At 54.9% G+C, this 20,124-nt stretch overlaps 8 protein-coding genes across 8 annotated transcripts; 4 read left to right on the forward strand and 4 right to left on the reverse strand.

The window, feature by feature from the left end:
- Positions 1 to 865: 865 nt before the first annotated feature.
- Positions 866 to 2,842, reverse strand: M406DRAFT_323271 (dihydrolipoamide succinyltransferase). Its single transcript, XM_040919756.1, has 3 exons — positions 2,228 to 2,842; positions 1,393 to 2,139; positions 866 to 1,309 (listed from the first exon to the last, which is right to left on the reverse strand). Exons 1-3 carry the CDS (start codon positions 2,471 to 2,473, stop codon positions 1,013 to 1,015), a joined length of 1,290 nt encoding a protein of 429 aa, XP_040774684.1. The 5' UTR covers positions 2,474 to 2,842; the 3' UTR covers positions 866 to 1,012.
- Positions 2,843 to 3,531: 689 nt separating this feature from the next.
- Positions 3,532 to 4,268, forward strand: M406DRAFT_357183 (uncharacterized protein). Its single transcript, XM_040923610.1, has 5 exons — positions 3,532 to 3,591; positions 3,657 to 3,789; positions 3,875 to 3,953; positions 4,023 to 4,064; positions 4,132 to 4,268. The coding sequence occupies exons 1-5, from the start codon at positions 3,569 to 3,571 to the stop codon at positions 4,152 to 4,154; spliced, it is 300 nt and encodes a 99-aa protein (XP_040774685.1). The 5' UTR covers positions 3,532 to 3,568; the 3' UTR covers positions 4,155 to 4,268.
- A 476-nt stretch (positions 4,269 to 4,744) lies between these two features.
- M406DRAFT_357188 (histone H2A) lies at positions 4,745 to 5,674 on the reverse strand. The gene is made up of 3 exons (XM_040923611.1): positions 5,500 to 5,674; positions 5,077 to 5,369; positions 4,745 to 5,011 (listed from the first exon to the last, which is right to left on the reverse strand). The coding sequence occupies exons 1-3, from the start codon at positions 5,550 to 5,552 to the stop codon at positions 4,956 to 4,958; spliced, it is 402 nt and encodes a 133-aa protein (XP_040774686.1). The 5' UTR covers positions 5,553 to 5,674; the 3' UTR covers positions 4,745 to 4,955.
- Positions 5,675 to 6,116: 442 nt separating this feature from the next.
- M406DRAFT_357189 (uncharacterized protein) lies at positions 6,117 to 7,662 on the forward strand. The gene is made up of 3 exons (XM_040923612.1): positions 6,117 to 6,374; positions 6,561 to 6,720; positions 6,799 to 7,662. Exons 1-3 carry the CDS (start codon positions 6,209 to 6,211, stop codon positions 6,887 to 6,889), a joined length of 417 nt encoding a protein of 138 aa, XP_040774687.1. The 5' UTR covers positions 6,117 to 6,208; the 3' UTR covers positions 6,890 to 7,662.
- Positions 7,663 to 11,017: 3,355 nt separating this feature from the next.
- On the forward strand, positions 11,018 to 12,942 carry M406DRAFT_104411 (uncharacterized protein; the record flags this gene model as incomplete). The annotated part of the gene is made up of 4 exons (XM_040915099.1): positions 11,018 to 11,612; positions 11,683 to 11,851; positions 11,907 to 12,131; positions 12,212 to 12,942. The coding sequence occupies 4 exons, from the start codon at positions 11,018 to 11,020 to the stop codon at positions 12,615 to 12,617; spliced, it is 1,395 nt and encodes a 464-aa protein (XP_040775013.1). The 3' UTR covers positions 12,618 to 12,942.
- On the reverse strand, positions 12,933 to 14,642 carry M406DRAFT_262766 (DnaJ-domain-containing protein; the record flags this gene model as incomplete). Its single annotated transcript, XM_040917535.1, has 2 exons — positions 12,933 to 13,070; positions 13,131 to 14,642. The coding sequence occupies 2 exons, from the start codon at positions 14,640 to 14,642 to the stop codon at positions 12,933 to 12,935; spliced, it is 1,650 nt and encodes a 549-aa protein (XP_040774688.1).
- A 1,253-nt stretch (positions 14,643 to 15,895) lies between these two features.
- Positions 15,896 to 17,279, forward strand: M406DRAFT_332180 (uncharacterized protein; the record flags this gene model as incomplete). The annotated part of the gene is made up of 2 exons (XM_040920721.1): positions 15,896 to 17,063; positions 17,137 to 17,279. 2 exons carry the CDS (start codon positions 15,896 to 15,898, stop codon positions 17,277 to 17,279), a joined length of 1,311 nt encoding a protein of 436 aa, XP_040774689.1.
- Positions 17,222 to 19,487, reverse strand: M406DRAFT_293366 (PLP-dependent transferase; the record flags this gene model as incomplete). The annotated part of the gene is made up of 2 exons (XM_040919080.1): positions 17,222 to 19,355; positions 19,411 to 19,487. The coding sequence occupies 2 exons, from the start codon at positions 19,485 to 19,487 to the stop codon at positions 17,591 to 17,593; spliced, it is 1,842 nt and encodes a 613-aa protein (XP_040774690.1). The 3' UTR covers positions 17,222 to 17,590.
- Positions 19,488 to 20,124: the final 637 nt, after the last annotated feature.

Consider the following 20,124-nt stretch of genomic DNA (forward strand, 5'->3'; position numbering starts at 1 on the left):
CCTGTGTAATGTGCCTCAACAACATCAAGGTCCAGGATATTGCTGATTATAAGCTGATTATTAAGTTCCTCTCATTGCATAGTCAAATGAATGGTATAAGTACTATTTTACAATGGTGAGGTAAGGGCCTGCTGAGACCTAGATAACGAATGATTGAATGTCAATAAGTATCAAGAAGAGGAACAAAGCATCACACCCATTATGATGCTCATTACCACGCCACCTCAAATATGTGCTTGGTTTCACTGCTTCCTAATCAGGCAGCATGATGAGAAAAAGACAGAGAGTAATAGCAGCTAAGCAACTATAGAATGCTAGCTAGAAAAGGCTGTCAGCCTGCTTCCAGCAGAAGCACTTGCTAGACAATAGACCGCTGCCTAAGAGTGAGCAGTCACTATTTGTGCTTCTTCGTTTCCTCTCATTTCAAGGTGTTGACTTCCCGCTCTACATTGGTATGCTATAGCTTCCAAAAGCTCCTTGACTCCAATTAACAGACTTGGAGCCCCTAAGCAATCATCAATACTTACTATGGTATAGGTGGCCACAGGCAATTGTGATGTTTCTAAGTCCCGACAAGATAGTACTCACTGCATCATCAGATCCCATCTCAATAAAACATAGGTGGATAGGCTGATGAGCACTGTCCTCAAGATTTATGCCGATAGTCAGAGGGTTGTAATGTCAGCCAGTCTCGATGCATTTCTAGCTATGGCAGTGTTCGCACAAAACAGCAGCAAATCTTCGCGCGTTAGAAACGCCCGGAACACAAGCCCACGCATCTTACCATTTACACCTCTCACCATCTATGTAATTGTATAAGTCGACAAATCCTCAAATAGGTAGTCACGAGTTTGTATGTGTGGGGCTCAGAAACATCCGTCTTCTCAGTGTCGTCTATTTTACACTATTTGACACACACGACCCCGCATGCTACCATCTTATGTAAAAACACCATGACCACGAAGCAAAGAATGCCTCGTCCCCAAGGGCCAAGCATATCATATACTTAGACTCAGAGCAACATGCGCCTGGGATCTTCAATGTACTCCTTGATCTTCACCAGGAATTGGACAGCCTCCTTGCCATCGAGCAGACGGTGATCATACGTCAGAGCGAGGTACATCATCGGCCGGCTCTCGACCTTGCCGTTCACAACAACAGCGCGGTCTTTGATGGCATGTAGACCTAGGACGGCGGTTTGGGGCAGATTGATGATGGGCGTACCCATGAGAGAGCCGAAGACACCACCATTGCTGATGGTGAAGGTACCGCCAGCCATATCCTCCAGCGTGAGCTTGCCGTCACGCGCCTGGGAGAGACAAAGTCAGCAAAATTCCATACAGAGAGGCACGGGGGCCCCCCCTAAACAGCCAACAGACTGATTGAACCTACCTTCTTGCCCAGGTCTGCGATAGACTTCTCGATGCCGACCATATCCAGGGTCTGCACATTGCGCACGACCGGCGTAACCAGTCCTTTCTCGGTAGCGACAGCCACGCTGACGTCAACGTAGTCCCTGAAGACGATCGTGTCTCCGCCGTCAGGGCCCTCGATAGATGCGTTGACAACGGGGAGATCCCTCATGGCCAGGACAGCGGCGCGCGTAAAGGCGCTCATGAAGCCGAGCTTGACGCCCGTCTTCTTCAGAACCTCATCCTTGTACAGCTTGCGGAACTCCATGATCGAAGACATGTCGACCTCGTTGAAGGTGGTGAGGGAGGCGGCGGTATTTTGTGACTGCTTGAGACGCTCGGCGATCCGGAGACGCATACGGTTCATCTTGACGCGTCGCTCCTCACGGTTGCCCATGCTCGCGGAGCCATCACTCGACTCCTTGGTGGGTTTCTGAGGTGGTGGCGACGGCCCCTTCTTCTCAGGCGCAGGGGGTGGCGGCGCGGGTTTGCTCTCTTCTTTCTTGGGCTCTGGTTTCGACTCGGGCTCGGACTTGGACTCAGGCTTGGACTCCTCCTTAGACTCTTCCTTGGCTGGCTCCTTGCCTTCCGACTTCTCGGCACCACCAGAGGGGGCGCCACCCAGTTCTAGCCTGACAATGTCCTGGCCCACGGTGACGGTGTCCTCCTCATTGACGAGGAACTCCTTGATCGTACCGGCCTCGGGGGCGTTGACAGCGACGTCGATCTAACAGAGAGGAGTCAGCAGGGCCCGGAGGGCCGCCAGTCCGATGAGAGAAATTGGCAAGCCTGCGGAGCGAGCTGATCTGGCGTACCTTGTCCGTCTCGATGGTAGCAATCTCCTCATCCTGCTCGACAAAGTCGCCCACCTGCTTGCTCCACTGCTTTAGTGTGCCTTCTGAGATGGACTCAGCCATCTGAGGGACCTGGACAACCTTGTCTGCATAGGTGCGGACATGTCGCATGAGCAGGGGCAGAGGCAGTGTTGTGGCCTGGTGCTGGAGAGACTGCAGCGGGCGCAGGTGGACAGCGCGGGCTGTGGTTCGCAGAGTTCTCAACATTGTGGACGGCAACGCTCCGGTGGGGCTCGATATGATGACGACGGCGCAGAAGGTTGGAAGTGTGAAGGAGGCGGGTCGTACGCGACGACAAAGACGGCGTTGATTCGAGTCCTAGGCCCGCAAGAAGGGAGGGCGGAGGGGATAGCTGCGAGGTGAGGCAGTTGTTGCACGAGGGTAGCTCCAGACGATACGATGTCGGACGGAAAAGAACGGAGAGGTAGACGTCAGGGTCGGATGGACGGGATGGGAGGAAATTACCGTATACAGTATGAACTTAGGAGGGTGAGGATGGGTAAGGGTAGGCACAGCAAAATGCAAAACTGGGTCTGAGGCAGAAAAATGTCTCTTTTGCCCCAAGGTATCGTGGTGCTCTACCGGATTGGTGAAGGAGAAATAAATAGAAAGCTGCAGCCAATCCTTGTCTGGTCGGCGACGCAATGTACCAAATCCTGTCAGCGCGCTGCAGATGTCGTGCAGGTCTGAGTCTGAGTCCCGAGGTCTTGCTTAGTCCAAGGTGCTGCGGCGGGAGTGTGGCCCCTAGATCTGCTGCCGGAAGCAACAGGCAGGGTTTTAGAAGGCGAGCCTCTGTGAGATCTACCTTATGGTACCTCCCCTGCGACCCGTTGGCCCTCTGACCTCACAACTGAGACTGCAGCCAGCTGTTAGTAGCAAGGGGAAGTAGGTCACGGCTTCCCGCACTCCCCGCCCCCGGCCCCGCTGAAGGTCACCACCCAATCAGAGATTGATCCGTCTCCAATTACCAAGCCATGTAGGCCTGGGGCCTTGCATTTGAGGCACCGATCTTCATCCCTACGGCATCAGAACCTCAATTGACGTCTCGCCCGGGAGCTCTTCTGGAGCCGCCATCGAGAACCCACCACAACCACCCGCCGCCCTCCTCCATCGACACGTACTGCACCGCGTCCTCACCGCCGACACCGACGCCCCTCGATACTCCCAGCCCATGCCGAGTTGAATCGATTGCCCCACAGGCTAGACGTATCCCAAGAGCGCCGCGACCTTCCCGGCCCGGGCTCAATACTTTGCGAGCTTGCCTTGGGGTCTCTATAACAACCATCACAGCCGTTGCCCGTCATGTCGTCTCAGCAAGCTGCCCTGTGAGCAGTTCTGCCCGTTCTCCCCCTTTATCGCTGACCAATGGTCGACTGATCTCTTGGTCTAGGTCACTATACCGGCGCTCGCTGAAGCTGGCCCTCGACTGGGCCGTGCACCGGCATCTCTGGCGCGGACAAGCCATCTACATAAGATCGCTCTTCGAGGCCAACCGGGGCATCACCGACCCCAGGCAACAGAGGGTATGCATCCTCCTCTGAAGATGGTCCCGGATTCTGCGCTGGACGGAATACGTCGCGGCTGGAAACTGACTACTGGCTACTGCAGGCGTTACTCAAGGAGACCGAGAAGCTGCTGGACACTTGGAAACATCCCGATCCTTATTGCCACCCCACGGCGCCAGGAGGTATGCTTGATCTCGGTGTCGACGCGCTTGGGACCGCTGAGCACTAGCTTAACACCTTCTACTGTGCAGGTTCTAAATACGAGAGAAACCTACCATCTCCAGTCCTTGATGGTATGTCCGGCCTAAACTTTTCGTTTGTCTGTTTGCACACATTTTCCCAAGACTGACCACTGTGCAGAACCTCCGCGTCTCAAATTCTAGACACGAGCATGATAATTGGGCGAAAGACTTGTACATAGAGATGGAGATGGGTGGGTGGAATGTGAGGAAAACTAGAATGGGACGAAAAACAAAATCAAAAAGACACTACATCACAAGCTGTCCTGTCGCCCCCCCCCCCCCTCCCTCCACAACTACTATGATGAGAGATATTTGTCACGAACAGAAGCGCCGCAATGGCCTACGAACGCCTTCCTGCCATCCACCTCCCCGACACTAAGTTCTGGTTGCACCCCTTGTCGATGCAATGGGCCTTTGCCCCACACAAAAGCTATGAGCGTGCAGACTCAACTGGGTCATGCTCCCATTGAGGGGTGGATTCCTTGCGTTATATACACGACCCCTTTGCTTTGAATGCGACAGGCGGAAATGCTCGAAGGACAGTCTACGGTCTGGTACCACGGTCGTCCCAGGTTTACCAGGAGGGATCGCGAATCAGACCAAGTGACTGAGAACGTGTTGCCGCAGCCGCAGCTGATAGCCAACAGCCCTGCGTTGTGATGCGACGCGTCGTGAACTGTGATTTCGAGTCCGAGAACTTGCCGGACATTCCAGATATTGGTATGGATAATGCACACAGCAATTGCATAAGAAAACGCCCAAATGGTGTTCAAATGGTATTCATTTCATGACCATGACCTTGGGAATTAATGTACAACCCAAACGTGCGAAAAACACAACCCTAAAGTGACCCTGTAACCGTGACCCCGATGTCATGAACAACCCAAACGTGCCGGCCGAAAAACAAAAGCAACCCCGCAAACACCCCGCATGTAAGGTAATTTACAGCTCCTGGCTCGCGTTCTTGGTACCCTTGCCAGTCTTCTTGGGAAGGAGGTCTGGCATACATGTCAGTACGCAATGTTTTATGGTGTAGTGCTAAAAGGGGAGGGGTGGGACATACTCTGGTGGATGTTGGGGAGCACACCACCCTGGGCGATGGTGACGTGACCCAGGAGCTTGTTCAGCTCCTCATCGTTGCGGATGGCGAGCTGCAGGTGACGGGGGATGATACGGGTCTTCTTGTTGTCGCGAGCGGCGTTGCCAGCCAGCTCGAGAATCTCAGCAGCAAGGTACTCGAGGACGGCAGCCAGGTAGACGGGAGCACCGGCACCAACACGCTGGGCGTAGTTGCCCTTGCGGAGGAGACGGTGGACACGACCGACGGGGAATGCCAGACCGGCCTTGGAGGAACGACTGTAAGAGTTTAAGTATTAGTGAATCGTGATCATGGAACTTGATGATGGTTGTTGTAGATGGAGGACGCAGACGCGAGAAGGGACGCGCCGCAGGAGAAAAGGTAGCCGATGAAAGGTGGAGCACTCACGATTGCGCGCTCTTGGAGCCGCTAGCCTTGCCGCCGGACTTGCCACCAGTCATTTTGGATGTTTGTGGGGTTGGAAAGTGAAAAAATATAGATGATCAGACGTAAACGTCTTTACTGTTGATGCAAGAATGCAGAAGGTAGCTTGGTGGTGGCGAAGAAAGTTTGTTGTTGTAAGTGTTGGATGGGGTCAGTCAAAGGGCAAGCCTGTTAGTTGGTGGGGGAGACTGCAAGTTAAGTAGTTTCGCGCCTCGATAGCGTATCACAGATCACCGAGCGGCGGCTTACGAGCTAGTCTGAATAAGGTATTAAGTTCAAATACTGAGCAGGTGTGACGCTAACCAAAACATTTTAGTACCCACTTTTCACACAAGTAGAGTTTGTAAGGATTATGAGGAGGTTTCGCATGGCTGATAACAAACGATACGAAGAGCCCACTTCGTTGGGCCAGTGCAGATAGCAAAAACTCCTGTTCTATTACCCCATAGCTCCTTCCACTAATCACACCCGCACCTGCAATCAGTAGCGGCACTCAACTCCAATCGCGTTCAGCTACAAAAACTTGGCCTTCCCCCATTCTCTCCCACCTTTCCTATCCACAGTCTATCCAACCCAACCACAACCAACGTCAACCGCTTCTTTTCGCAACAGCAGCCAGCCACCATTTCATCTTTCAACAACTTCACACCTCATCTCTTCCACAACATTCAAAATGCCTCCCAAGACTGCTGACAAGAAGCCCTCTGCCTCCAAGGCCCCCGCCACTGCCTCCAAGGCTCCTGAGAAGAAGGATGCTGGTAAGAAGACTGCTGCCTCTGGCGACAAGAAGAAGCGCACCAAGGCTCGCAAGGAGACCTACTCCTCATACATTTACAAGGGTAAGATCTCTTTTTCCATTATCCAACCCAGCCTCATGGTTGCATTGCGCGACGCGTCTTCGCGCTGTGCTTTCTTGCCCCGTGATGGCCTACCCCAGCGCGTCATGGATGGCGGGCCCTCGCGCAGCACACCACGCGACTCAAGCATCAACAACCACATTCGGTCGCTGACATGCATCAAAACAGTCCTCAAGCAGGTCCACCCCGACACTGGTATCTCCAACCGGGCCATGTCCATCCTGAACTCCTTCGTCAACGACATCTTCGAGCGTGTCGCCACCGAGGCCAGCAAGCTGGCTGCCTACAACAAGAAGTCTACCATCTCCTCTCGGGAGATCCAGACCTCGTGAGTCATCATTCCCCTCTTCTGACTGCCCTTGCATCGCCTCTACCCCACACCAATCGACTAACGTCACCCCCCCAGGGTCCGTCTCATCCTGCCTGGCGAGCTGGCCAAGCATGCTGTGTCTGAAGGCACCAAGGCTGTCACCAAGTACTCATCCTCCACAAAATAAGTGGTGCTGGGTTGAGTCTTTCCTTTTTTCTGTCTTTAGGCACGGGGCGAGCCTTGGCACTTGGTCCATGATGAGATACCAAGGCCCAATGATTCTCGGGTGTCTTAATGCGTCACGGATGGTTTGCTTTTCGGGCAATGCTTTTAGGGTTTCCGGGGTTTGGCGGGTGTACAATATTTGACTTCAGAATAGGGTTTCGGAAGCAATGACATCGTGCATATGATCAATCATCAAACTTTTGTTACTTGTCTTGTACCCAGGTGATTGTTTTTTGCTGTATTGTAACGAATACACAAAGGTGGTGCGGCGCGCTATGACTGCCACCAGCGCGGCCACGACTGAACGCCGCTCCTGAATCTCTACTGGGATGACCGGAATGCATGATGTCTTGGGCACAGGCACGAAGCCAACGAGAGTAATCTCCATGAGCTACTTAACGCCGATCACAACGACAACAACATAGATGAACCCTCTCCCCCCCTTTGTGCTCCAACTATAAGACCTGGTCTATCCCAAGCCTGCCTTGCTCCGCTTGACGACGTGAGCTACTGGCTGCAGGATCCCCTTGTTATCTGTGGCTCCAAGAGCCATTCCCGTAGACCAGCCCATCTTCTCCAGCATGTTGCGGCCCTTGTTGCTCTGACCCAGCTCCGGCGCGGACCCTCCCACCACCTCTCCATCTCGGTAGGAGAAAGCCGCGTGATTGATGCCACGGCGACCGCCAGCACCTCCACCCCTCGGAGGCTCCTGTGTGCGCTGTACGTCCATGCGGTGGAAATAGGAACGCCCGCGCCGGGCAAAGACCTCTTCAAAGGATACATGCTGGTACCTGACTGTCCGACCCGTGCGGTGCAAGACTGGTCGCCGCTGGTCACCTTGACCAATGGACTTGGACTTGATGTTGAACTTGAGAGCCAGCGTGTGCACAGTCTTGCGCGCGTTGGAGTCCATGGGAGTTAAGGTGAGGCTGAATGAGCGTGGTGTCAGCTTCTGGCGTCAATGGGAAAGAAGCCCCACTGAAGGGAAAGGGAAAGGGGAGGATGGCGGGACTAGACTCACAGAGGTTGGTCTCCGAGGAGGAAGGTCCTCATCTCCTCCTTGATTTGGTCGATTGTCATGCCAGTGGGATACTTCAGACGCAGGTCATCTGGATCGACATTCTTGCCCAGGAGACCCTGCGCACGTAAATCCTCGCGCGCCTGCTTCCGCTCCTTCTTGCGGAGTCGGTCTTTCTGCCACGTCGCCTCTAGCGTCGCCGCCATCTCGGGGTCGAGATGATCAAAGTTAGGCTGACCGCGCTTACTCTTGGGCATGCGCGGCAGATTGTGCCGACTCCAGTCGGTCAGGTCCAACTCGTCGAAGACGTCGGCGACAGCGCTCGCGCTGGGTATGTAGTTGCGAGCGGTCTCCTTGCCCTTAACTGCTGCTTTTGCAGCGGACAAACCCCGATTGCGTGTAGCTCCTCGCTTACTCGATGATGGTAGGAAATCAAGGCCCTCACCGGAGAAAAGGACGAGGTCGTCGTCGTCCAGGCCGAGCTCCTCCTGCTTGGTCAGCAACCGAGCAAAGGTTTCGTCGTCCATGAACTCTGCATCGGAATACACATCCCCGTCCATGTTGGGCAGCTCGGGGCTCCCAGAAGTACCACCCTCTCCCTCGTCTTGCCCTTCATCCTTGTCCTCAAGTGCAGTGGAACCATCACTATCAGGCTCATCTTCTGCAATCATGAAATCACCATGAGATCCGCCAAGATCACGGGTGCTGGAGAAAGTCTGGTACGTGAACCGATTGCCACGCATGCCGTCCTGGTTATCTTCCTCATCATCGTCATCGTCATCATCCTGAGCCATGTTGGCGATGTAATCTGCAACCAAATCATCGTCATCGTCATGCCCACGTAGCTGCCAGGGCTGCGGAGACGGTGGGGACGGCCTGCGTGGACCGCCCTGGTCAGTGGATTCCAGGGAGATGCGCTGCATATTCTTTTCGACAGTTTGAACCTGAATGGTCATCTGGTCGACCACGGCTGGTTGAGGCTCGCGCTGTTGGGCGCCCTTCCTTCCCCTGAAAAGAACGACTTCCTCACTTGAGTCACTGGCTGCACCGGGCGGGTCAGGGCTAGGGCTTCGGACGTCGACTTGGTGACGGTCACGGCGGGCAAGGCTGTGGTCGCCAGTCGTGTCAATGAAGAAGGGGGCATCCTCCGCCTGGTCAGTATGATTTTCGACAGCGCCATCCAGACCACTGGCATGGTCTTGGTCATTCAGGCTGGCACAGAGGCCCTCCAGATCCTTGAGAGGCTCGACAACGCCGGCGCTCACAAAAGTGACGGGCAAGCTCCGCAGCTTTCCGATCGGGTCCAGACCAGTGTGGTTGTGGGATGTGTTGCGAGCCTCGTCAGCCATGGAAAAGCCTGAGGTCCAAAGTCAGCGCGTTCTCGCACCAAGTCATATTCCCATCGGTGAGCTGACCATGGTTCGCAGCGCCCCGGGGTAGGAATTGCGATGCGATATTCTGGTTTCCTCTTGAAGAGGGGGTGCCATTGGCGGCAGAACGATAGCGAGCAGCCTTGGCTGCCCGGCCTTGTTTGTTCTTTGCCATGATCACGACTCCATCAGGCGATGGCCGTCCGTCAGAACCCTGTATCAAGAGTCTTTGGGCAAAAGTGAACTCTTCTTTTATTGGCTGTATGCGAAGCCTGCATCAGGGTGACTGTTTTGATCACTGACTAACTCTCTGTAGTGAAAATGGTAGGCGTCGATGATGTCGCTCTCTCGCCCCTGCAGGGTCCGGGATACAACGGCGGGCTTGGTACATAAGGGAGGGTCCCTCGCACCGGATCTTTCCTCCAACGTGTTGCCTGGAGTGTTTCTACATAGTACACGCTATGTCTGTAATAGTTTAGCGCCTTCCTTGTTGTGAAGGTGGCAGGCAACTGAGAACTGGTCAAAAGAGAAGACACGAGGTACAAATGGAAGACATGGTAACCATCGCTTCCTGTGACTGTAAAGTAGGTGTTGCATACAGATCATTTACCTGTTCATGAACAACAGATTTTCATGCTAAGTCTTCGGTTCCCTCAACCTTTCCCTTTTTATACATAGCAAATGTTCACTACGCCTTATATTGATGAACATGCTGTCATTCTGGAGAATTGATACTATGTAGGTGGTGCTGCTCTTCCCCTACAAGGCTAGAGAAGGAAACTACCTTGTTGCTTCCATTCCTTGAATATTCTGATTGTTGATTCCCTGAGTACTTTGGGACTTGTGACATGCCAGGTGCTTGATGGCTGTCCGTACCATAGTGCTCTGAATAGGTACTGTACAATGGCAACCATGTTAGGGGGCCCTTGCAGAGCAGGGGTTGGTCACTAACAGGCGGCGGGCAGGAGCCAGCTGAGCCTGAGGGGTTGTGTTCTGGGTGGCGCCTGGACCCGCCGGGTGACATATGCTGGTATTCAAAGGGTGTACCGCTACCTACTACTTATCGTACTTTAGTACATAAGTAATACTACTGCAGTAGTAAGAGTACATTGGTATGGGGCCGTCCTCCTGATAGATAACGATATGGTCCGTCACCGTCATCCTCCTCGGTATTCACCACGCCGCCTATCCGTCTGTCTTCCCATCGCATCTTTCCTCTAGCCATAAGTTGTTCTACGTGTTTATTATTTCCTAGCCCATCCAAGAAAGGCTGCTCTTTCCGTATTTCCAACTTATAGTCCAGTCTCAAGGCTACATAGCCTCGAATGTGCGGGCTGCCCTCGCTCTCTGCTGATCCATGCTTGTGCCTCGAGGGCATGTAGCTTGTGATCTAGGCTGGCGCTTCCCCCTCCAGCCCTCCCCCTCTTCTTCCTCCAGCCCTCCCCCTCTTCTTCCTCTCTGCCCTACCTCCCAGCGGTCGCCAGCTTCTCAGTTCGTGCCGTCAGCTCTGACTCCATCGACAATTTGCTTGCTCGATGCTCAAGACTGTCGCCCTGTTGACGCCTGCTCAGCCAACCTGACCAGCACGAGCTCAGCCTGGCGTGCAGCAGACGGGGCCTCTGGCGGACCTTGGACGCTCGTCGCCGTCTGACGTCCTTTCACTCTCTCCTGCTCCTCTTCATCTTTCCATCTCGGCTACAACATGGCCGACGTGTCCCAGAGAACGCAGCAGGCCGTCGACACGGCCATGGCCGGTGCCGCCGAGATGAGCCGTTACGGCCGCCGCCTCCTCAACATGCTCTGGGACCCGGAGCCTACCAACGACCGCTCTCTTAACAGGCCCGTATGGTGTCTGGGCTGCTCGTACACCAACGAACCTACTACCGTGGACCGTCCCGACCAGGACGCTTCATCTACTGTCCGTGCAACCCTGCCGACCACCCCCTCCACCACAACCCTACCGTACCCTTTGAAAGCCGTCCCTACTACTCCTCCCGAGTCCTCATCAAGCAGCTTCTCGTCGTCCTTGGCATATGACGAGCTTTTAGAGGATGCTGGCTGGCCCATAGCTTTCCTTGATGATTTTGAATCCCGCGTCTGGATGACCTACCGTTCCGAATTCGAGCCTATTTCCAAGTCCAATGATCCGCGAGCGTCTGCCGCTCTCTCGTTTGCGATGCGCCTCAGGACCCTTGCCGACCAAGGAGGTTTCTCCTCCGACACTGGCTGGGGGTGCATGATACGGTCTGGTCAGAGTCTCTTGGCCAACACTCTTGTAATATGCCAGCTGGGTCGTGGTATGTGTCTCTCCGTACTACCCCTTCCTAGACATGCTTGTTTGGCAGTTACTGACATGCATGCTGTTAGACTGGCGCCGAGGCAAGGCCGCTCGACAAGAACGTGAGATTCTTGCCCGTTTCGCAGACGATCCTCGAGCTCCCTATTCCTTGCACAATTTTGTGAGGCACGGCGCGGTGGCTTGCGGGAAGTTTCCAGGAGAGTGGTTTGGTCCTTCGGCGACAGCTCGGTGTATACAGTGAGTCCCGTTACCACACCAAGGATTGGCCACACGATACTGATACTTTGTGCAGAGCTCTAGCCAATTCGAACGAGTCATCACTGCGTGTCTATTCGACCGGAGATCTTCCTGATGTGTACGAAGACAGCTTCATGGCCGTCGCTAAACCGGACGGCGAGACATTCCATCCAACACTGATACTTGTGGGCACACGACTGGGCATTGATAAGATTAATCAGGTCTATTGGGAGGCTCTGACTGCTACCTTGCAGATGCCACAGTCTGTGGGAATAGCTGGGTGGGCACCTATCTATCCTTTGTCTTCACCCTCCCTCCAGCTCTTAACGTATCCTTTTACTAACATCGATATTGACGCAGTGGCCGCCCGTCAGCCTCACATTATTTCATCGGCGCGCAACGTTCCGGCGATGCCTACGAGCCTGGGTCCTACCTCTTTTACCTCGACCCACACTGCACACGGCCGGCGCTACCGTTCCATGAGGACGTTGATCAGTACACGAGTGATGACATCAACACGTGCCACACGCGACGGCTGCGCCGACTACACGTGCGTGACATGGACCCCAGCATGTTGATCGGGTTTCTCATAAAAGACGAGGATGACTGGGACATGTGGAAGGACTCTGTCAAATATGTGCAAGGCAAGACCATCATCAACGTCGCCGACCATGATCCGGCACGCGGCATGCCCGCCGAGAGGGAAGCGGCTATTGATGAGGTTGAGACGCTGAGCGATGATGAAGATACGGTGCTGGACGATTGAGATGCTGGAATTCTGGCCCTTCGATTTGTTGGGATGTCATGTTCTGGTGGCGCACATCAATGCATAGGCGTTTGGTAAAGTTTTGTGTAAGTCAATCTGGGTCTTGAGGCGTGGTGAGGCGAGGCGTTCCTGGCGGCAAAGGTGGTGCAAATAGCTTGAGTACAATACTGCTAGCAGAGACGCAGCCTTACTTGTCCGGTGGGCACTGCGAGGGATGACGGTGGTTATCTCACATTGAGAGTGGCACCCTCCGCTCTTGAAGATGTCGTTGACGATGGCTGTCTGTAAAGGCCGCCGGTACCAAGTAATTGGAAATCATCTCTTGGACTTCTTACCCTTTTTGCCAGTCTGCCTTGCCGGCTGTGACTTCAGCTGCGCATGGTCCTCGTCCTTGATGTGCTTGAAAAGCTGTGTTCGGGAACCAAACACCTCATCGCAGACGTTGCACTTGTTCTGCGGCGCCACGTCAGTCTCTAGCCGCCTCGGGTCGATTCCATAAATGCTAGTACGTACTGTGTCCTCCTGGGCCTGAGTGGCCGCCTTTTTGGCTCTCTTCGCTTTTGCCTTGCCAACCTTCTTTGACGCAGTCTGTCCATCGTCTTCTAGCGTCGCTTCTGTCAATTTTGACACCAGCCGGCTCTCCCCCGCATCCTCCTCCCCGTCATCTTGCAAGGAATCCGCTCCGAGATCAGAGGTGAGGCGGCCCTCGACGATATCTCTCGGCGCGTATTCGTCATCTAAAGTGTCCTCTGAGGATGTCCCTGCGGTGTCGTCTTCCTCGTCGGAGGGTTGGTTGGATTCCCTCGGTGGTGGTGAAGGTCGTGGGGCTGGGTTCGTCTCGTTTTCTCGGATCTCGTCCATGGTTTCCGGGAACTCTGCGCCAGCCGCTGGCTGATGTGCACCTTCGGTAGGCTCCTCTATATCTAGATCCAGATCGTGACCCTCCTTTTTCATTTGTCTGCGCAGCTGTTGGACGGCCTTGACGTGCTTCTTGCTCTTCTCATGCACCTCGTACTGCTTCTCGCTCTTGAAGACTTTACTACAGACGACACACTCGAACTGCTCGACCTCGCTCTCTTCGCTGCTCGTCGCGAACTCATCATTATACTCTGCCTCCTCGCCCCTCGACTGCGCCCAGTCTGCCACCACGAACTCCTTGTCCCGCATCTTCTCCTGGTTGGCAGCACGCGCGCGGGCGGCCTGTGTGGCGGCGCTGTCGCGCAGGATTTTCTGGCGCTCGGCTTCGGACTGTGTGTTGGGGATGTATCTCGGATCCCGCTTCTTGACGAAGGCGACCAGGGACCGCACGGCGTCGTTGAAGTCGCGGACCGCGTCATCTCGCATCTTCTTGTTCTCTTTCTCCATGGCCCTCCGCACGCGGCGGTCCGGGGCGTCGGACAGCCGCCACTTGTCCTTCCAGCTAAAGGATTTTTTGGTAGAAAAGTTGGACCATGCGGCATAGAAGGGCCTGGCGACGGAATCGTGGTCGTCGCCGGCAGAGCCGAAGGGCGGGTACTCGACGGGATCCTGGCCATCCCATTCGCAGGCTGCGGTCTCCTCGGTGGCGAGCTGGCCGAAGGTGATGTCGAGGATGCCGAAGAAGCCCGTGGGGCTGTCATTGAAGGAGACGCGGGAGTTAAAGCGGCCGATAAGGTTCATAATCTCGTCCGTGGTGGTGAGGCGGACGTTGTAGTGCGTCTGGGGCCCGCCATCGTCGTCATGGTCGGCGTCGCCGCGGAGGATGGCATCGCGGTGGGAGTCGTACCAGGCGCGCTCCTGGGGGTCGGCGAGGACCTCGTAGGCGGTCTGGACTTCGGCAAACTTCCTGGTGGCGTTGTCCTCATCATTGTAGTTGCGGTCAGGATGTAACTCGAGGGCCTTCTTCTTGTAGGCCTTCCGGATCTCTGCGTCCTCGGCATCACGATCGACACCCAGCACCTCGTAGTAGCAAGTCTTCCGGGTCAAGAGGGCGGGGTCGTCGGCGGTGGTGCCAGCACCTTCTTGAGAAGATTGCTGGGCACCCATCGTCAGACACAAACCCTCAAGAGGTTCGCTCTGGTATGTAGGAGTCTGTGTACCCCGTAGGCTATCGGCGTGTTGTCTCTAAAGGGCCCCTCCAGGGCGTAGTTTCTGGGAAAGGAAGAAAGATGAACTCAAGAATTGGGGAACGTGTGGGGCACGCGACAAGCGGCAAGATCTCCCGCTGAGCTTGTGACAGGGTGTTGAGTACTAGGTAATGTACGAGACTTAAGAGGCTAGGCTCTGGAAGGCGGAGTGGGAAGCACCAAGCAAAAGTGAGAAGATACATGTTTTGGCTTTCTCATTAGGATCATGACTTTCTCTGTAATTTTTGTTCCTTGTTTATGATTATATTATATTTATATATCTGTGTGTGTGTGTGTGTGTGTGTGTGTGTGTGTGTGTGTGTGTGTGCGTGCGTGTGCGCCTTCAAGTAACCGCAGTAGTATCATGGTTGCATAGTATTACTATACATGTTGTATGCTATGTACTATAGCATTTTTCACTACCACTCACAGCAGCACACCTCATGCGTTATGTAACATGCAGGGAGTGGTACATCTGGAGTACCCATCTCTTCTCGGCTGCTTGCACGCTTCCGGACTAGCCCCAGCCTCTTCTCTCTACCACCGGACTAGTACATCGTCCTAGGCGCTACTCAGTATGGTGCACTTAAGTGGCTCACAAAAATTCGAGGCGCTTCTCGACTTGTCTTTAGTAGTTGGTCCTTGCCTTCTCTGGCCGTCTTTGCCGTCCCCCATCATCGTGAAGTTGGCGGCGAAACAGGCGAAACCGGACTGACTCAGTCCTTAATCCAGTCAACCATCTCCCAGCAATAGATCATAATATAGCGCCCACGTGGTCTGTCTGTTTGGAAACTCCTCACCTTCGCTTCGCTATATCTGGACTACGAGAACGTTCACCTTGGGCAGCTGTTCTTTTTGTCTTTGCCCTGCTCACGTGCCACTGACGACTGATGAACTCTCTTCCTCCGCTCTCGGTTTTGCCCTAAGCAGCCGCAGTGCACGACTCTGTCGCCGCCTCTCTCTGGCCGACATGTATTTCCAGCAGCCAGATCATCTCGTCTCTACTTTCTTTCCGTGCTGGTGAGCCGCCATCGTTCTCGCCTGGACCCAGGCTCTCAAGGCTACAGGTCTCGACCCACCCCCCCCCCCCAAAAGGGGGCGAGCATCCGTAGACGCTCACACAACTGCTGAACGCCCACGCCGCACGATTTCTGGATCGCATGGTCTGCCGCCATGAAGTTCGCCCACGAGTTCAAGGAGGTCCTCGACCGAGAGGGCTTCCCCGACCACTGGCTCGCCGCCGCCATTCCTTACTCCCAGCTCAAGAAATGTCTCAAGAAGGTGCAGCGAGAGCTCGAGGGCCTCGGTCTCGACAGGGACACCCTCCAGCAATTACTGGCCGAGCAGACTCTCAGCCCCGACGGCGAGCCCATCCCTCTTGCCCGCTACAATCTGGACCACGCCTCCTCCCAGTCGCTGAGACCGCGTCTCTCTGTCTTCGTTCACCTGCAACATGGCCAGGTGATCGATGCTGCCTTATCACCCGCCTCCCGCGCTTTCCTGCAGCGGCTCTCTGGCAGACAGCCCTGCTCGCCCGCCCTCAGTGCGACAAGGCCTGATCCTGGACCCTTCTCCCCCGAGGAGCTGGAGCGGATCGAGGTGCCGCTGGTATTCGACGGCGAGTTCTTCAACATTCTCCAGACCGATGTAGATAGCCTAGATACCCTTCTGCAGCAGGAAGAGAGGTCTATGGAGACGGACATCAAGTCCCTAGGCGATGAGGTGTCCACCGTGGTCCGGCCACCCAAGGCGCTTTCGAAATCCGACCTGAACCGCTGGCGCGAGATCTTCGACCTCTACGTCAACGCGCAGGTGTTCTTCTCCTCGCACGAGCTGGACCACGGCTCTAGATCCAGCGCAAAGGCTGTGCAGCAGCTGGTCTGGTTCCAGAAGGAGGTGCAGGAGCGGGGTCTGCTGGACAAGTTCAAGATGCCCTCCAGTAGGCGGGCCTACACCAGGTTCCTGCAGCTTAACGCCACGCTGCTCCAGAACCTCAAGTTTCAGGAGCTCAATAAGACGGCCATCACCAAGATCCTCAAGAAATTCGACAAGCGGACAAGCCTGGGGGCATCCGTCTCGTTCCGCTCCGCCGTCCGGTCGCAGAGGTTCCTCGCTGGCAACGTGGCTAAGAAACTGTGCGCGCAGCTCTCGCAGGAGGTGGTCTCGGTGGTTCCCAGGGCTGAGGACTACGACTGTCCCATCTGCTTCTCGATAGCGTGGTATCCCGTGCGCCTCAAGTGCTCGCACCTCTTCTGTGTCCGGTGTGTCATCAAGATGCAGCGCGAGAACAAGAAGAGCTGTCCCCTCTGCCGTGAAGAGGTGGTTATGGACGCCGACCTATGTGAGCACCCAACAACGTGCAGATATTCTGTTTCTTCTTTCTCAGAAATGGGCTTATGCTAACGATGACGCAGCAAACATCGACAAGAATTTGGAAAGATTTATGAGGCAGTACTTCCGCAAGGAGACGGACGAGAAGCAGAAGGCCAACGAGATAGAGAGGGGCATGGAAATCTTTGGTGACCAGTACAAGCATTCCTCCTGCCTCGTCATGTAACTCGACCTTTTTTGTTGTTTTTTCCCCTTCTTCTTCCTCCTTTCAAATATGTTGATACCCAAGCATGCAGTATAGAGCATGCATGCAGCTGCGTTATTCTTCAATCAATTAATTAATCCAACAGCCCGATGTCTCGTTTCCCTAATGCGAAGAAATTCCTGCAGCATATCACCACATCTTGCGTATTTGGTTCTGTAAACTACTGTCACAACAATGATCCAGATGCCAATTAGGTGTGACTTTATTTGTCTTGTTCTAGATATTAGTCGCCAAAGAAATATTCGCCGCAAGACGAATCAACAATCTCCTTTTTAGGGGCCAGACTTCTCTGAGGCCTGTTCAGCCGCCAGCAGGGCGCTCTTAAAAACCGACACCAACTCATCCGTCTCCTCGAGACCGACACTGATCCTGAGCAGATCCGGGTCCACCCCGAGGCTGGCAACCCAGTCCAGCTCCGCATAGTGTGCCAACACCACGTAGGGCGAGGTGATGGTGAAGTTGGTACCCAGGCTCGGCCCCTTGGCCGTGGCAATATTGTCATAGAAGACCATAGCATCCGCCTTGCGATGAAACACGACGGACAGCAGGCCGCCGTACCCGCCACCGGGCACCTTGCACGCGTCATAGTGTGCCCTGGACTCTTCGTTGTGCTTGGGGTAGTGAACCCTCTTGACCATGGGATTCGACAGGAGCACCTCGCAGATGGCCTCTGCGTTGGTGTTGATGCGGTCGATCCTCGTGGCAAAGTCGCGGCTGTTACGCTCGAGGAAGATGGCGTCCTCGGCCCAGTATGTATCCTCGTACTCATGGGCGGCTGCCTCCTTCAGCATGGCATAGTACCTACTCTTGGGGTTCAGGACGGCCGCTCCGCCCATGACGTTGCAGTCGCCCGAAAAGATCTTGGTCAGGCTGCTCACGACGACGTCCGCGTACTGCAGGACGTTGATGTTGGCAAACGTGCCGATGGTCTCGTCGACGACGACGGCGAAGTCGTACTCGTCGGCCAGGGCGCGGATGCGCCGCAGGTTGGGGCAGGTGAGCACTGGGTTGCCAGGGAACTCGCAAAAGAGGCACAGGAACCGCTCGCCCGACCGCAGCCTTTGCTCGAGATCGTCCAGGTCCTCTTCGGAAGCATGACCGTAGAAGACGCAGCCGGGGCCGAATTTTTGAAGGATCTTGAGCGTATCGACGTAGGGGAAGCCGAACTCAACGCTCTTCATGCTGCCACGGGCGCTCAGGAGGAGACGGTGGGTGTTGAAGATGGCATTCATGCCCATCGGGTAGATGTAGATGTCGTGCTCCGTGAGGCCCTGGACGCCCCTGTTGCTGGGCTCGGCCTGGGGGAGGGGCTCTTCTCCGACGTCGACATCGCTCGTCAGTGTACCGGCGATGCGCCTCCTGATAGCCGTCTTGGCCCGCTCAACGAGGGAGATATCCAGGTTCCTGCCGAACCGCTCCTCGACGAAGCGAGAGGACTCCTCGGAGTCAGGCCCGCTGGCGTCTGGCTGCTGGCTGTTTCTCGCCGGCGCCGTGGAGGCCAGATCGTCGACAGACATAGGTTTCTGGTAGCGTCTTGGGCCCTTGCAAGGCGGCAGCTGTCGCACGGGCGCTGCCTTAGGTGAACCAGCCGGCACAAGCAGACCCTGCGCGAGCAGACCGTGGCAGAACTCGGCGCGTCTGCTAGAGATGCCATCGCCGCTGTGCTGCCAGTACTGTTTCGCATAGCTGAAGGCCTCGGGTAGGAACAATACTGCAGACACTGTCGGGTGAATGGGCCGCAGGGGCGTGGCAGCCGGATTGGAGCTGTCAAGGACCAAGTGGACCGAGCCGAGATTGTCCTGCGCAGAAGCTGGGGCCTTGGCCTTGATGAAAGCCTGGCACCGCTGCGCAGCCGTCCTGCTGGGGAACAGCATGGCCTTCTGTCCTGGCTGACCAAAGTCCTGGGCGATGACCTGAGCAAGAGCTGCTATGCTCTTGTGGATGTAGAATCGAGGATACCCAGTGACCATGCTGTCCAACACCCACGATTCTCCCTCCTCATAGGCGACATTGGATCTCCATGTCGGTAACGAGACACTCACAGCCTACAGAGTACGGTTAAGATATGTGTGTCGGCGACATAGTATGGCACCAAAGCGGGCATTCGAGGAACGGACTTACATGAGCTGTGTCTGGAGGAATAGATTCCCCTAATTTTATGTGTGGCATTCTCGCAAGAGGTTTACGATGAATGAAATGACCTCTAACTAACTTGTTGCCGACGGAACTCTTGAGAGAGTAAAGAGCGATATCGAAACTTTGACACCAGACCTGGAACCGGTGGCCCAAGCAGGCCGAACCGTTGGAGAGGAGGACGAACACTAGAACCCACGAGGCGAGGACCAAGCCAGCCAGCAATTTGACGAGGATGTCCAACGGTCTGTGTGTGTGTGTGTGTGTGTGTGTGTGAAAAGTCGTGTACTTTGGTATTTGTCGCAAGAGGGTAGTAGACGAGAACAGGGCAAGGATGAATGAAGATAAGTGAGGATGTACAACAGTATACTAACACTATAAATGCTCACGGATGCTCCCCCCTGTCTGATTTTGATTGAGTGTGTGTGAGAGAGAGAGAGAGAGATAGTGGATTCAATCTGCTCGGATAAGAAATAAAAAAAAAGAAGAAGAAAAAACATCCGAGAGGCGATCATCGCCGCGCCGAGCTCAGGCTCCAGCGTCAGAGCGAGAAATTAGTTGTAGTGAAGAACTAACGGCGAATTGCTGTACTGATTCGGCCGACTATCGGAGCTCCAGATTTGCAGTGTAGATGACGGCATTTGAGGGGCACTTGGAGTTAACAACCACTACC

Source organism: Cryphonectria parasitica (genome assembly GCF_011745365.1).
Source record: "Cryphonectria parasitica EP155 unplaced genomic scaffold M406scaffold_6, whole genome shotgun sequence".
NCBI lineage: Eukaryota > Fungi > Ascomycota > Sordariomycetes > Diaporthales > Cryphonectriaceae > Cryphonectria > Cryphonectria parasitica.

Excerpts from the sequence above, each read along its gene's own strand:
- M406DRAFT_323271 (XM_040919756.1), bottom strand. The coding sequence starts at position 2,473 with ATGTTGAGAACTCTGCGAACCACAGCCCGCGCTGTCCACCTGCGCCCG. Across the intron at positions 2,140-2,227 it reads CTACCATCGAGACGGACAAG|ATCGACGTCGCTGTCAACGC; the intron begins GTACGCCAGATC and ends CCTCTCTGTTAG. Across the intron at positions 1,310-1,392 it reads TCGCAGACCTGGGCAAGAAG|GCGCGTGACGGCAAGCTCAC; the intron begins GTAGGTTCAATC and ends TGTCTCTCCCAG.
- M406DRAFT_357183 (XM_040923610.1), top strand. The coding sequence starts at position 3,569 with ATGTCGTCTCAGCAAGCTGCCCT. Across the intron at positions 3,790-3,874 it reads CCGACCCCAGGCAACAGAGG|GCGTTACTCAAGGAGACCGA; the intron begins GTATGCATCCTC and ends TGGCTACTGCAG. Across the intron at positions 4,065-4,131 it reads ACCATCTCCAGTCCTTGATG|AACCTCCGCGTCTCAAATTC; the intron begins GTATGTCCGGCC and ends ACCACTGTGCAG.
- M406DRAFT_357188 (XM_040923611.1), bottom strand. The coding sequence starts at position 5,552 with ATGACTGGTGGCAAGTCCGGCGGCAAGGCTAGCGGCTCCAAGAGCGCG. Across the intron at positions 5,370-5,499 it reads GGCTCCAAGAGCGCGCAATC|TCGTTCCTCCAAGGCCGGTC; the intron begins GTGAGTGCTCCA and ends AAACTCTTACAG. Across the intron at positions 5,012-5,076 it reads GCTCCCCAACATCCACCAGA|ACCTCCTTCCCAAGAAGACT; the intron begins GTATGTCCCACC and ends CATGTATGCCAG.
- M406DRAFT_357189 (XM_040923612.1), top strand. The coding sequence starts at position 6,209 with ATGCCTCCCAAGACTGCTGACAAGAAGCCCTCTGCCTCCAAGGCCCCC. Across the intron at positions 6,375-6,560 it reads CTCCTCATACATTTACAAGG|TCCTCAAGCAGGTCCACCCC; the intron begins GTAAGATCTCTT and ends GCATCAAAACAG. Across the intron at positions 6,721-6,798 it reads TCTCGGGAGATCCAGACCTC|GGTCCGTCTCATCCTGCCTG; the intron begins GTGAGTCATCAT and ends TCACCCCCCCAG.